Source organism: Ambystoma mexicanum, chromosome 1p, assembly GCF_040938575.1.
Source record: "Ambystoma mexicanum isolate Mex_15411 chromosome 1p, UKY_AmexF1_1, whole genome shotgun sequence".
NCBI classification, from domain to species: Eukaryota; Metazoa; Chordata; class Amphibia; order Caudata; family Ambystomatidae; genus Ambystoma; species Ambystoma mexicanum.
Genome location: NC_090921.1, coordinates 664,050,988 through 664,064,616, shown reverse-complemented (window position 1 = coordinate 664,064,616; position 13,629 = coordinate 664,050,988). Strand labels below are relative to the sequence as shown.

General features: G+C 44.4%; 1 protein-coding gene across 1 annotated transcript in view; it reads right to left on the bottom strand.

Moving 5' to 3' along the window:
- Positions 1–13,629, bottom strand: part of ADAMTSL4 (ADAMTS like 4) — a 549,072-nt gene that overhangs the window by 331,156 nt on the left and 204,287 nt on the right. Inside the window, exon 6 of the mRNA XM_069649732.1 lies at positions 3,505–3,607. Coding sequence (XP_069505833.1) covers positions 3,505–3,607 — 103 coding nt within the window. The remainder of the gene's footprint in view (positions 1–3,504; positions 3,608–13,629) is intronic.

The window sequence follows — 13,629 nt, the reverse complement described above, 5'->3', positions numbered from 1 at the left end:
TGAAGAAAGATCATTCTCACTCGTACAGCAAAGACTTAGTAGAGAAAAGGAAGGAGCATAGAAGACTCAAAAGATTGTTACAAAAGGTACCTTCTTTAGAGAATAAGGAAAACTGGCTAAAATCAGTGCGTCAATACAGAAGTTGGCTGCTAAACTAGCGCCATCAATTATACCTGAACGACTCTCAGCAAATGCTGTCTGCCATCTGTGGAAATAAGCCCAAGGAATTTTGGAATTTGATCAAGGGAACACAAACGAACACCAACGATAATATCCAGAATAATGTGGGAGAGGCCCGTTGGATCGAACACTTCTCAAAATTATTTGCACCCACTTCGGATGTGAGCACAATCGAAACTTCCAAGAGGGACTGTCAGAAAGCGGAAACTCCATGGATCATCCCTGATGATAAAGACTCCATCTTAAATAAACTCAAGAAATTAAACAACTCGAGGGCACCTGGTCCTGACGGTATCAGCAATTTGGAATTGAAAAAACATCCTGAGCTGTGGGCCAACATCATGAGTGAGCTTTTTGCAAACTGCAATAAAACCAGAGCAATACCACCGACATGGCAAAAATCAAATATCGTACCAATCTTCAAAAGAGGTGCAACTGATGATCCAAATCAGTACAGACCTATTGCCCTCCTAGACGTAATGGGAAAAGTTTTTGCGTCCTTCGCCCTAGATGCTTTCCAAAACTGGTCCCGCTCCACCAACGCAATGGATCCATTTCAGAACGGTTTCATTAGAAATTCTGGAACAACCACTAACATCCTGCTCATGAGTGCCCTGAAGGCTAAAGTTCTGCAAGGTGGCCTTCCAATCTACGTTGTCTTTATCGACCTGGTCCAAGTCTTTGACCAGGTCGACAGGCAGCGTCTCTGGATGAAACTGGAATCAAAAGGTTGTCCTGATTCAATCTTAAGCCCTATAAAGGCTTTGCATCGTGGGACCTTGATTCGAGTTCGCCTGAGTGCAGATGGCCATCTGACGGAGGAAATTGGAACAGCTCGAGGAGTCAAGCAGGGCTGCCCTTTGGCTCCATCCTTGTACAACTCCTACATTGCAGACTATGGAGATTCAATCCACATGGTCAGGCATTTTCCGCCGTCGATGGGTGGTGAGAAGATAGATCGCCTATTGTACGCAGACGACATCATCCTGATGGACCTAACACCCATAGGCCTCCAACGCCAGCTGGACAACATGGTTTCTTATATGTCTGAAAATAATCTTCGCTTAAACAACGAAAAGACTAAAGTGCTCATCTTGGGCAGGCCCGTAAAGAAGAAGCATAAACTCATCTGGCATTGCGACGGCAAGAAACTAGAAATAGTCGAGGCCTTCAAATATCTCGGAATTACAATCAGCAACGACAGGGACGAGAAGACCATGCAAGAAACACTCTGGGTAAAGCTAAAAAACCTCACAGCACAAGCAAAGGCTGTGGACAAGAAGCATGGCCGCTTCTCGATTATTCCTATTCTGAGATTTTTTTAATCTAAGATTGGCCCTGCCTTAATATATGGCATGGACGCAATGCCTCTGGCTCCGAATACCATATGGGAGAAATTTGAAGTTTTTTTTTGGCGAAGGGTCCTTGGCCTAGCCCCATCTACACCAATTGCACTAATAAGAAGGGAACTCTGTATATTGTCATTGTTGGCAACAAAATTGAGAGCAACTTTGATGTTATACCGTAAGCTAATCAACAACCCAGAAGCACGTGAGTTGGATCTCATACGCAAAGAACTTTCTGAGGGTGATAATTGGATGCTTGTAAAATGGGAACAAACTAATTTGAAGATCTTGGAAGAACTGGATCTGTCTGTTGAGACACTTATTCAAAATCCAAATAGAGTGTCGAAAAAACTGTTTGAAGCAGACTGGATCCACACACAAGAAGTGGCCTACACGTATTCTCATACAGCTAACTTACCAACTGCACCAATGAAGCTCAACGCCACGCGTGGTTACTTGCACAGGTTTCCAGATAAGAGCCTTAGTCGTTTGTTCCTAAGATTCAAACTAAATCAGCTAAAAACCAACGAGATCCTGGCAATCCGCAAACAAGCGCCATTAAACACCTGCCGCTTCTGTCATTCAAAGGACAATATTGAAAGCACAAAACATTTGATAATGGAATGTTTCAGCCTAGAAACTGAAAGGGTTCGGTTTCTTATGGACCCACTGAAACACTATTCAACTCTTGACGAAGAAAACCTGTGGACACTGTTGACCAACGGGAATAACACCCGCTGTGTCATAGGAGTAACTCTGTTTCTTAAATCCCTGAACCTTTAGTAGATAAAACAAGCTTTGTGAAGACGACTGTGGAAAGAAAGGAATACAAACCCTCTGTAGGCCAACTCTACTCTCTGCCCTATATGCCGGGACTTAGAATCAAAGAATAAAGAATAAGAATAAGCTAAAGATAAAATAAGGAACTGTTTTAAAGGAAGTTTGCAGATAGGCGATAGGTCAGCCAACCTTCTATTTACATTGTCAATAAATGATCACTTTGTGCAAGATTTGGATATCATGAATAATCATGTATAATCATACTTGAGTTAGTTATAGGAAGAGCGCGACTCGTTGAATGAGGGGCTACATCAGGCCTGCCGATAATCCAATTAACACTAAGCAGGTAAGAGTGACTTCTGACTGGAAATGCCTCACCTCATTGAATGAGGGGCTAAATCAGGCTTGCAAACAATCCAATTCAGACTAAGCAGGTAAGAGTGATTGCTGACTGGAAATGCCCCCCCTCATGGAATGATGGGCTACACCAGGCCTGCAGATAATCCAATTAAGACTAACCAGGTAAGAGTGACTGCAGACTGGAAAAGCAACACCTCAAAGGATGAGGGGCTACATCAGGCCTGCAGACAATCCCATTCAGAATAAGCAGGCAAGAGTGACTGCTGACTGGAAATGCCTCACCTTATGGAATGAGGGGCTACATCAGGGTTGCAGATAATCCAGTTAAGACTAAGCAGGTAAGAGTGACTGCTGACTGGCAAAGCCTCCCCTCATGGAATGATGGGCTACATCAGGCCTGCAGACAATCCAATTCAGACTAAGCAGGTAAGAGTGATTGCAGACTGGAAAAGCGTCACCTCAAAGGATGAGGGGCTACATCAGGCCTGCAGATAATCCAATTCAGACTAAGCAGGTAAGAGTGACTGCTGACTGGAAATGCCTCACCTCATGGAAAGAGGGAGAACATCAGGCATGTAGATTAAAGTGGAAACAGGAAGCTGAGGCTAACAGTGAAAGCACATGAGAAGAAGCATTTGCCAATAACTGAAACTTAGCCTTTCGTATATGTGCTTTGAGTCAGTATAACATTTGCAACAGTGAAAACAGAAGCACAAACACAAATCACCTGCTTCTGATTGAAGGGTAGATTATGTAACTACGGACATTGTCCCCCATAGTGTATCATACAGAATCAAAGTGCACGTCGTGATGTCAACAGCGTAACCCCTGAACGTACCTTCCGTGAACGGCTCCCACTGGTAGAGGCGGCCCATGAACTCCTGGCTGTCAAAGGTGGCGCACTGCACGGCTCTGGAGTCGGCGCTGCCGGTGGCACAGGGCTGTCAACAAGCAAAGGGCAAAGGTTAAATGGCGGCAAATGTGAGGCAGGAGGGACATCACTGTGCACAAGAAGAGGTACGCACGCATGCATAGGTACCATTGACACATGCGTACGTTGAGATGGTAGCATTTCCTGCAAGCAGGGTCCACAGGGCCCGTTCATACCATGAGCTAAAAGATGGACCACCCTTATTATACGATGATCACTGAATGCAATAATCTAATATTATCAGGTTTTAATATGCCGTTTCATGCGCGTATTCTCTCCTTCGTAAATACTGTAATAATAGCTATTATTGCCCAACGTAATGATAATTAATAGATACAAATTATCCAATGACATGCCTCCAAAGTCCGGTCCTCAAGAGCCCTAGGCACAGCGGCTTTCTGGATCACGGCTGGCTATGTAAATAACTCCCATTCAGAGTCTCCTTATCCAGAAGTATTTTGTGTGAACATCCTGAAAACATGGAGTGGGTTTGGCTCTTGAGGATGGGAATTATTATTATTATTTTTTTAAAAAATGTTATTTTACTCACCAAAAAATACAACCGAAAACTTAAACAAGAACAAACAATATTATCCATTTTAACAACCATTAAAATATATACATTACATCGTCCCACCGCCCAAGGAGTCACTGCACAGTCATTGTTCAAACCTAATATAACAAAAGAAATTTACCCCAGATCTTTTCGAATAAAGAGTTTTTCTTCTCCCTCCGATTCAACATCTTTTCAATCCCCGCCAACATATGCATTTCTTCTATCCACACCTTAATAGTAATAGGATCAGATGATTTCCAATGTCTTAAAATCATTTTCTTCCCCACCATTGCACCCCGAAAGATCAATTCTTTCTGTGATGTAGCCAAATTTTCCAACATGTCATCACTGCCCAGCACAATGGTCTTGAAGTCCATACAAATCTTTGCGTCCAGAACTTTTTTACAAATTTTGTCAAATTCAAACCACAGACCTCTTACCCTCGAACAATCCCACAGCATGTGTTCTAAGGTACCAGTCGCATGTATATGCGCCCAGTATTCAGGGCTGTCATTCAATCCCCTTTTCACCAACCTCTCAGGCGTCCAATATACTCTATTTATAATCTTAATTTGACGGGATCTTTCAGCTAGCCCTAAAGAGCATAACTTAACATTCTCACAAATATGTGACCAATGATCTTCTGTAATGTCTTCCCCAATCCTATGATTCCATCCCCAATCCTCTGATTCCAGTCCAATCTCAATGAGTCATTTCCTCTGTAATTTGACACAATTAGTCTATAAACATAGCTGACTAGACCGCAGCCACTCACTCCTGGTTTCCATCCAAGCATATCCAAATTAATCCTAACTTCCATATTCACATCGCCCACTGCCTTCTTGATCTTCCGATAGTCTGCCAAGCGGAAGTTAGAAATATCAAACTTTGCCTTTATTTCCCTAGCCGTCATCCATTTCACACCATTAAAAAGATCCGCTATCCATTGTACCCCAGCAAGAAACCATTCATGCCAGAACAAAACCTTCCCTTCATGTTTAACTTTCGGATTCATCCATACTGAAGCACTTGGATCTCTTAATGCATCCAAACCCAAATATTCATTCAAAAGCAACCAAGAAGTTTTTAAACTCCTAGTCAATGGATCTTCCATCTTTGGTCTATTTGGTTTAGTTGTCAACAATGCTCTAGGCAAGAATGGACCCAAATGACTAGACTCTGCACACAACCAGTCCTCTTGTTCCGATTTAAGGAAGGAAAATAGGGTTCGATCCATAAAAGCCATATGATAGGCTCTGAAATTTGGGACCCCCAGACCACCCCTAGATAAAGGCAAATGCAGTTTACTTATTTTAAGACGCGGTGGTTTCTGATCCCATAAGAAATTTTGAATGAGCCTGCCGAATTCACCCCAATATTTCTGCTCAATATCTAACAGGATCATACTCAATACAAAGTTTATTCTAGGAGTCAACACCATTTTCAAAGCATTCACCTCCCCCCAAAGGGAATGGTGCAACAAGTTCCACCTCTCCAAGTCCAATTTGAAAGTAGTACACACCATATTCATATTTTCTCTCACAAAGTCAACAATACTCGGCAAAATCCACCCCCCCAAATATAGTAGTTTATCAGCACACCGTCTGAAACCCAATTGCGTGATGAAATGTTTGTCACAAATTGGCACCAATGGTAGGACTTCCGATTTTGCCCAGTTTATTTTATATCCAGAGCATAGGGGAAAGGCTTCCAAAATGTTCATAAGTACAGGTATTGACTCACCAAGATTCTTGAGGACCAATAACAGGTCATCAGCGTATAACCAAACTTTTTGTTGTAAACCCCAACAACTATTGCCTTGCAAATCACCTTCAGCCAATAGCCAACGGTTCGATGCCAATTACAAACAATAATTGTGATAACGGGCATCCTTGTCTCGTGCCACGTTCTAATTCAAATGAATTTGATCTCTGTCCATTAGTTTTAACATCCGTTGTCGGTTTAGTGTATAGCAGACTAATCCAAGATCTAGACTAGATTCCCAAACCCATCTTTTCAAGTACTTTAAACATAAATTGCCAATTTAATCTATTGAAGGCCTTTTCGGCATCCAATGAGAGGACAGCCGAATCTTCAGACAACTCTGATGCCATAGTAATGGTACGTAGCAGTTTCCTCATATTACTGGATGTCATCCTTCCTTTAACAAAACCAGACTGATTTTGATCAATCAACTTTGGTAGCAGGTTCTCCAGCCTTAATGCCAATATCTTGGCCAGAATTTTATTGTCTACATTAATTACACTAATCGGTCTATAACTGGATGCCAAAGTTTCATCTTTGTCTTTTTTTAAAAATACAGAAATTGTCGCATGTCTAGTAGTTTCCGGGAGTATTCCTCTAGACTTAGAAACCTTAAACATCTCTGTCAGCAGGTCCAAAGCTGAATTCGGTAGCCGTCTATAGAATTCAACTGGTAGGCCATCCGGCCCTCGAGTCCTACCAGCATTCAATTTTACAATCGCTTGTCTGACCTCATCCACAGTTATAGTTTCTTCTAGCAAATCGGATTCCGACTCTGAGATTGTTGGAATTTGAATACGCTCTAGGAAGTCCCCATTAGACGTGTCAATCTGTGGTTCATTTTGATATAGTTTTTCATAGAACTCTCTGAACACCTCATTCATTCCTGTTGGTTTGAATGTAATTTGACCATCAGAGTCTCTGATTGATGTAATTGAGCGTTCTGACTCTCTCTTCCTCAGTCTAAAAGCTAGCCAGCGGTCACATTTCTCACCTTGTTCAAAGTAAGTGCACTTTTGTTGAAAATATCTTTTGTCCACTCGAGTGGATATTAATGTTTTCAACTCTTTTTTCAATTTATTAACTACAGGAATCAAGTTCACTTTCTTTGGGTCCGTCATCAATTCACAAGACACCACTTTAATTTTTTATTCCAATTCTATATTTGATGTGTCGAACTTTTACTTTAATCCACTCATCAAACTTATGAGCATACCACGTACTGTGCATTTGAATGCTTCCCAAACTATGTCAGATCTAACTTCCTCATTACAGTTCTCCTACACAAAGTAATCTATTTCAGTTGAAAGCTTGTCCATCTCTTCTTCATTGTCCAATAACATTGTGTTTAATCTCCATGTATATTGTCTATTCATAGCAAAGTCCCACGCAAACTCCATAACCACGTGAGCGTGATCAGTCAATACAATATTTCCTATGCTGCTAGTTTTATAGTTTTGCGTATTCCTCCTGCCATCAATAGCATGTCTATTCTGGAATATGCAGTATGTGCACCAGAATAAAAGCTGTATTCTCTCAACAAAGGATTTTCATTTCTCCATCCGTCTTTCAAGTTATGTTCCTCCATCAGGTCTTTCAGTGTACGTGACTGCATTTCAATCCTTCTGCAATGTCTAGTGTTACTCCTATCCAAGGCAGGGTCTATGACCGTATTGAAGTCTCTACCCAAGATTATGTTGTTTGACTTTAGATCTTGGATCGTTTGTGCCACTTTTCTGAAAAAAGTACCATCATCTATAGTTGGTGCATAAATATTACAGAAAATAACTTCTCTGCCCTGAATATTTGCTAAAATAGCGACCATTCTACCCCCCTTATCACTTATTTCTTTAATAACCTTCATCGGGGCATGCTTCCTAATCAAAATGACCACGCCTCTAGACCTTGACTCAAAAGATGATCCATAGGTCCTTCCAACCCAGCCTTTTTTCAGACCATCCAGATCCGTTTTAAGTAGGTGCGTCTCCTGAAGAAAACACACATCTCCGTTAAGATCATTCAAATAAGTCATTACTTTTCCTTTTTTCTGTACATTGTTCAAACCATTCACATTCCCTGAGATTATTCGCAATTGACCACCCATTCTCCACTTCAAATCACCTACCCCTACCAATCCCAAGAAATGCTCATCAAATAGAACTTGATTTGTGTTCGTGACCTCCAACCTAAGCCATAACCCACCCCTTCTGAAGCAAATGCAGAACACAAAGAACAGCGTAAAAGATAAAATTCCAAAATACATTCCACATAACCTAATGCCCTGGACTCCTCTCCTAATAACTTGAACTCCAAAATGAACTAATAACCAAATTAGAATATTCAATTTAACATATAGAAACCCGTCATTTCCATTTAAAACTACGAAACCATTTCATTTACACTCTAGTTATTAATTCCCATTGCATTATCTCCTGATACACCGTTATAGCTCAAACCCCGGACGACTAAGGGACCAACCCCTATCCTCACAAAGTTAACCCTTTAGTGTTCACAGCCAAAGTTAAACTATAAAAATCCCCTATAAATTATTGCTCATAAAATATACTTGCATCAAGCCACCTAAATATCCAATACTATATTATAAACACTGTAATATTGTTGCTATTCTAATCAACCAACCACCTGCACTCTAACATGTGAGGTATCCTAAGGATCTGATCTATTGTCACAACCCCCGTCGCCTACATATTCTTAAATCAATGAATGACCCTGGACTCGTGTTTCAAATATACAGACAATTTGCTGGAAGGACTCGTCAACAACAACCCTTGCACTCATTTACCCCTGGGATGGTGTGAAACAAACCCAGAATCAACCAAAACAGATATACATCACTTCAATGCTTAATTAAACAGGTGATATGAGTAGCAGCCACCTGTCAAAGACATACTTTAAAACCTCTATTGGGTCTTCAAAGATCTAAAATTTCGCCACAGCCCTTCATATAAACTGCTCGTCGCTGATTTAATAAAAACCTGCTTCCCGGCCCAATGCAACTGCTCTTAAAAGACACCAAGTATTGATCATCTAAAGTATAACCTGTACGTATATTGTGAAATATAACCCATCACCTTAAAGGAAAGCAACCCAGTATTGACTGCAGAATTGAATATGAATTAATTACATACTCCACATATATAAACATACAATCTCTTGATCATTAGGGGCCTAGCCAGCTGTTTTGATCACATAATGTCCAGCTCTTTTCCCAGGGCACTGTCAAGGCCTCCCAGAAATACCTCCTAGGGTCCCCATTTTACATCACCTACCCCTATTCTCATTCATAGTCATCTCAAGCCAGGCGCTGGCATCACATGCTTAATGCTTAATGCCATTTCAAATATTGCCCTCTTATGTGCAACACAAACTCAGAACTTTGAAATATGGAGTTATCCTCATAAATCCAAACCCTAGATACCTCCAGGGCAAAACCCCAAATATAAAAAACACTCATACCGGATTGTCAGTGTTTGTTTAAACCATCATACACATAAAACGTCCCTCTCCTCTCCTCACTCCCCACATAAGGGACTTGCATACTGCTGGCTGACCAAGCATTGAGGGCACATTCAACATGTTATAATAACTGATGAACCACAGCACATCACCATTCTTCTCCTGATTGTGGTCCTTTCTCAGGTCTATCTCCATCAAATCTAACTTTGCTCTAACCCATTGGTAGATCAAATTAGATATTCTGGCCCCAATGAGCATACACCGCTACTGGCCATGGCACATCACATTGACTCGACTTTGTAATGCCTGTCACTTTAGAGTAGAGTATTTGAGCATCATACCATACAAATTCAGGGTTCTAAGATACCATTCTCTTACAGAAGCGCATTTTCACCATGTTGATCCAATATATGCCTGCTCTACTCCGTTCTCCCCCACCTCAAAACACTATTAATATGAGCTTGGAAGGGAAGATGAGCAGAAGCATTCAGGAATTCCCACCAGAACCTGACCACATTGCACATTCCCCTTCTCTGTTTTCAATCCTGTTGGGATCGCAGGGACAAGCAAAAGTGGCGCATGATAGGTACACTTCATTGTACACCCCACTAAGAGCTGATGTTCTCATTCTCCAAAATGCCATATTCACGTGCAAAAAACATCTCTTCTGGCGAATTAGGTCCATGCTGATTGCGTGTTTTCTGTGCTTGACAGTCCTGCGCGGGCTGCAGGATCATGCGTGGCTATGATCATCAGAGTGGGGGGGCAGCAGGTCACGCCTCCCTCTATATTCGGAGGGTGCCAATCCATTGAGGAAAAGGAAACATAGTTAATGGTTCCTTTCTGGCCTGTGTAATGTCATTCCAGGATAACTTGCATTCTTGTGTGTATTTCTAATGACCTTTATTTGGAATTGTGCCCGTGTGGCACCAGAGCGCTACATATCATTTATTTCTCAGTTCTGAACATGACGGTGATGTTTTGTTCTGCGCCATTGTGCATGGCGTTTACAGGTATATAAATAATATATAAATAATGTCCGGGCACCAAGAGCAGGAACGCACTGGGGCAATATGCATATAGAAAGCTCACCTCTGCAGTCATGTAAAATCCTGCTGCAGCAACACAGGTCTGCACCCGAAGCAAGAGTTCCGAGCTGGAGGGATATTCATCCATTACGTTGTGTTTCCAGGCATCATTTAAATTCGCCATTAATCTGGGGACCAACGGGGGTAAAGGTTCAGGCGCAGCAGCAGTAGCACACACCTAGAGGCAGCCAGCTCTAATTAAGAGTAGGGCCTGGACACAGTGAAGCTCTTTGCAATTAGCCCCTAGAAGTGTGTGAGAAGGCAGCGCTATATGGAAATTAGCACCCAGCAGAGGATATGGCAGCCGCTCATTAGTGCAGCATAGCAAGAACAAGACGAGCGCGGGAGCGGGGCGGGGGGGGGCTTTTAATCTGCCAATAACAGGTATTTCTGTCTTGGCACGTGTCTAAAAATATGGAACGTTTCACGAATCGAGCACAAACTTGGGGGCGAACTAGCCAGTATATAAAACCCAACTCATCGACTGCCTTTTGACCTAGGTTGACTTATTATGCTCTACCTTTGGCAGGAAACTTTTTGTTTCTGGGGCCGGTATGAAACCAAGAGGCAAAGACCAATGATCCGAGCTTCCTCACTGCTGGTTTGGCCCAAAAGGAAAGGTTCTGTGTGCTTGACTATCGCAATGTTGGAAGAAAGGTTCATGGTCCAAGCTGCATGCAAAGTGGCACCTCCGTCATAAGACCTGGGTGCTGTGTGCCCGGGCGCATCAGAACAGCCCCACAAGCCAGAGTAAAGACAGAGGGCCTGCAAGGGTTTGCTTGGGGGGCCGTGTTGAGTTCCAGGATAAGGCAAGGTGAGGCGGCTGCCTAGTGCGCTGATCCCTGAGAGCTTCGGATTGCTGCCGCCTTCAGGCAAGAGATGCATTTTCAAACCGATGTAAGTTCACTTTTGGCTGCTGGCTTCAGTGATGGTGATTTTAAAGTCCCGCCGGAGATGGGAATTTAAGAGCACTGCTGTAGAGAAAGTAACACGCCGCATCCAGTCTGCCCATTCCCCTGCAGATGGGGCCTGGTATGGTGCACTGTCTGCCCATTCCCCTGGTATGGTGCACTGTGTGCACATGGGACCTGGTATGGTGCACTGTCTGCCCATTCCCCTGCAGATGGGGCCTGGTATGGTGCACTGTCTGCCCATTCCCCTGCAGATGGGGCCTGGTATGGTGCACTGTCTGCCCATTCCCCTGTTATGGTGCACTGTGTGCACATGGGACCTGGTATGGTGCACTGTCTGCCCATTCCCCTGCAGATGGGGCCTGGTATGGTGCACTGTCTGCCCATTCCCCTGCAGATGGGGCCTGGTATGGTGCACTGTCTGCCCATTCCCCTGTTATGGTGCACTGTGTGCACATGGGACCTGGTATGGTGCACTGTCTGCCCATTCCCCTGCAGATGGAACCTGGTATGGTGCACTGTCTGTCCATTCACCTGCAGGTGGGACCTGGTATGGTGCACTGTCTGCCAATTCCCCTGCATGTGGGACCTGGTATGGTACACTGTCTGCCCATTCCCCTGCAGGTGGGACCTGGTATGGTGCACTGTCTGTCCATTCACCTGCAGGTGGGACCTGGTATGGTGCACTGTCTGCCCATTCCCCTGCAGATGGGACCTGGTATGGTGCTGCAGATGGGGCCTGGTATGGTGCACTGTCTGCCCATTCCCCTGCAGATGGGACCTGGTATGGTGCCCTGTCTGCCCATTCCCCTGCAGATGGGACCTGGTATGGTGCCCTGTCTGCCCATTCACCTGCAGATGGGACCTGGTATGGTGCCCTGTCTGCCCATTCACCTGCAGATGGGACCTGGTATGGTGCACTGTCTGCCCATTCCCCTGCAGATGGGACCTGGTATGGTGCACTGTCTGCCCATTCCCCTGCAGATGGGACCTGGTATGGTGCACTGTCTGCCCATTCACCTGCAGATGGGACCTGGTATGGTGCACTGTCTGCCCATTCCCCTGCAGATGGGACCTGGTATGGTGCACTGTCTGCCCATTCCCCTGCAGATGGGACCTGGTATGGTGGGGCCTGGTATGGTGCACTGTCTGCCCATTCCCCTGCAGATGGGGTCTGGTATGGTGCACTGTCTGCCCATTCCCCTGCAGATGGGGCCTGGTATGGTGCACTGTCTGCCCATTCCCCTGCAGATGGGACCTGGTATGGTGCACTGTCTGCCCATTCCCCTGCAGATGGGGCCTGGTATGGTGCACTGTCTGCCCATTCACCTGCAGATGGGACCTGGTATGGTGCACTGTCTGCCCATTCACCTGCAGATGGGACCTGGTATGGTGCACTGTCTGCCCATTCACCTGCAGATGGGACCCGGTATGGTGCACTGTCTGCCCATTCACCTGCAGATGGGACCTGGTATGGTGCTGCAGATGGGTCCTGGTATGGTGCACTGTCTGCCCATTCACCTGCAGATGGGAGCTGGTATGGTGCACTGTCTGCCCATTCACCTGCAGATGGGACCTGGTATGGTGCACTGTCTGCCCATTCCCCTGCAGATGGGACCTGGTATGGTGCACTGTCTGCCCATTCACCTGCAGATGGGACCTGGTATGGTGCACTGTCTGCCCATTCCCCTGCAGATGGGGCCCGGTATGGTGCACTGTCTGCCCATTCCCCTGCAGATGGGACCCGGTATGGTGCACTGTCTGCCCATTCCCCTGTCTGCTCTATCAATGCAGTCCCTATTGAGTTTCCAGCTTTGTCTTTGCGATCACACTCCCATCTGTTCTGCTCCTTTTACTATTTTTGTCTTTACCACTCGTGACGATAGGGGTAAGGGAGGAGCAAGGGGCATTGAACTACCCATTTGTCCTTCTTTCCAGATGTCTGATAATGGTATAGCGTTATCACAGTACTCAAACCAGGGGACACTGTGCTGGAAATATCAAATAATTTAAGGTCATTCAAAATGTTATGTAGCAACATTGGAAAAAAAACGTTTCCGCTTGTGATTTCGTAATATGCGTATTAATCCAAGGATGTGTACCAGAAGGGGATTCCGCGCCAGCAAACACAGTATAAATAACCCTGGGGGGCTCCTTTCAGTACATGGTTTATTATTTCCCATCCACTTCCTACAGCAACCAACATTAATAATACCTTGAATCCTCCTGCTCCCTG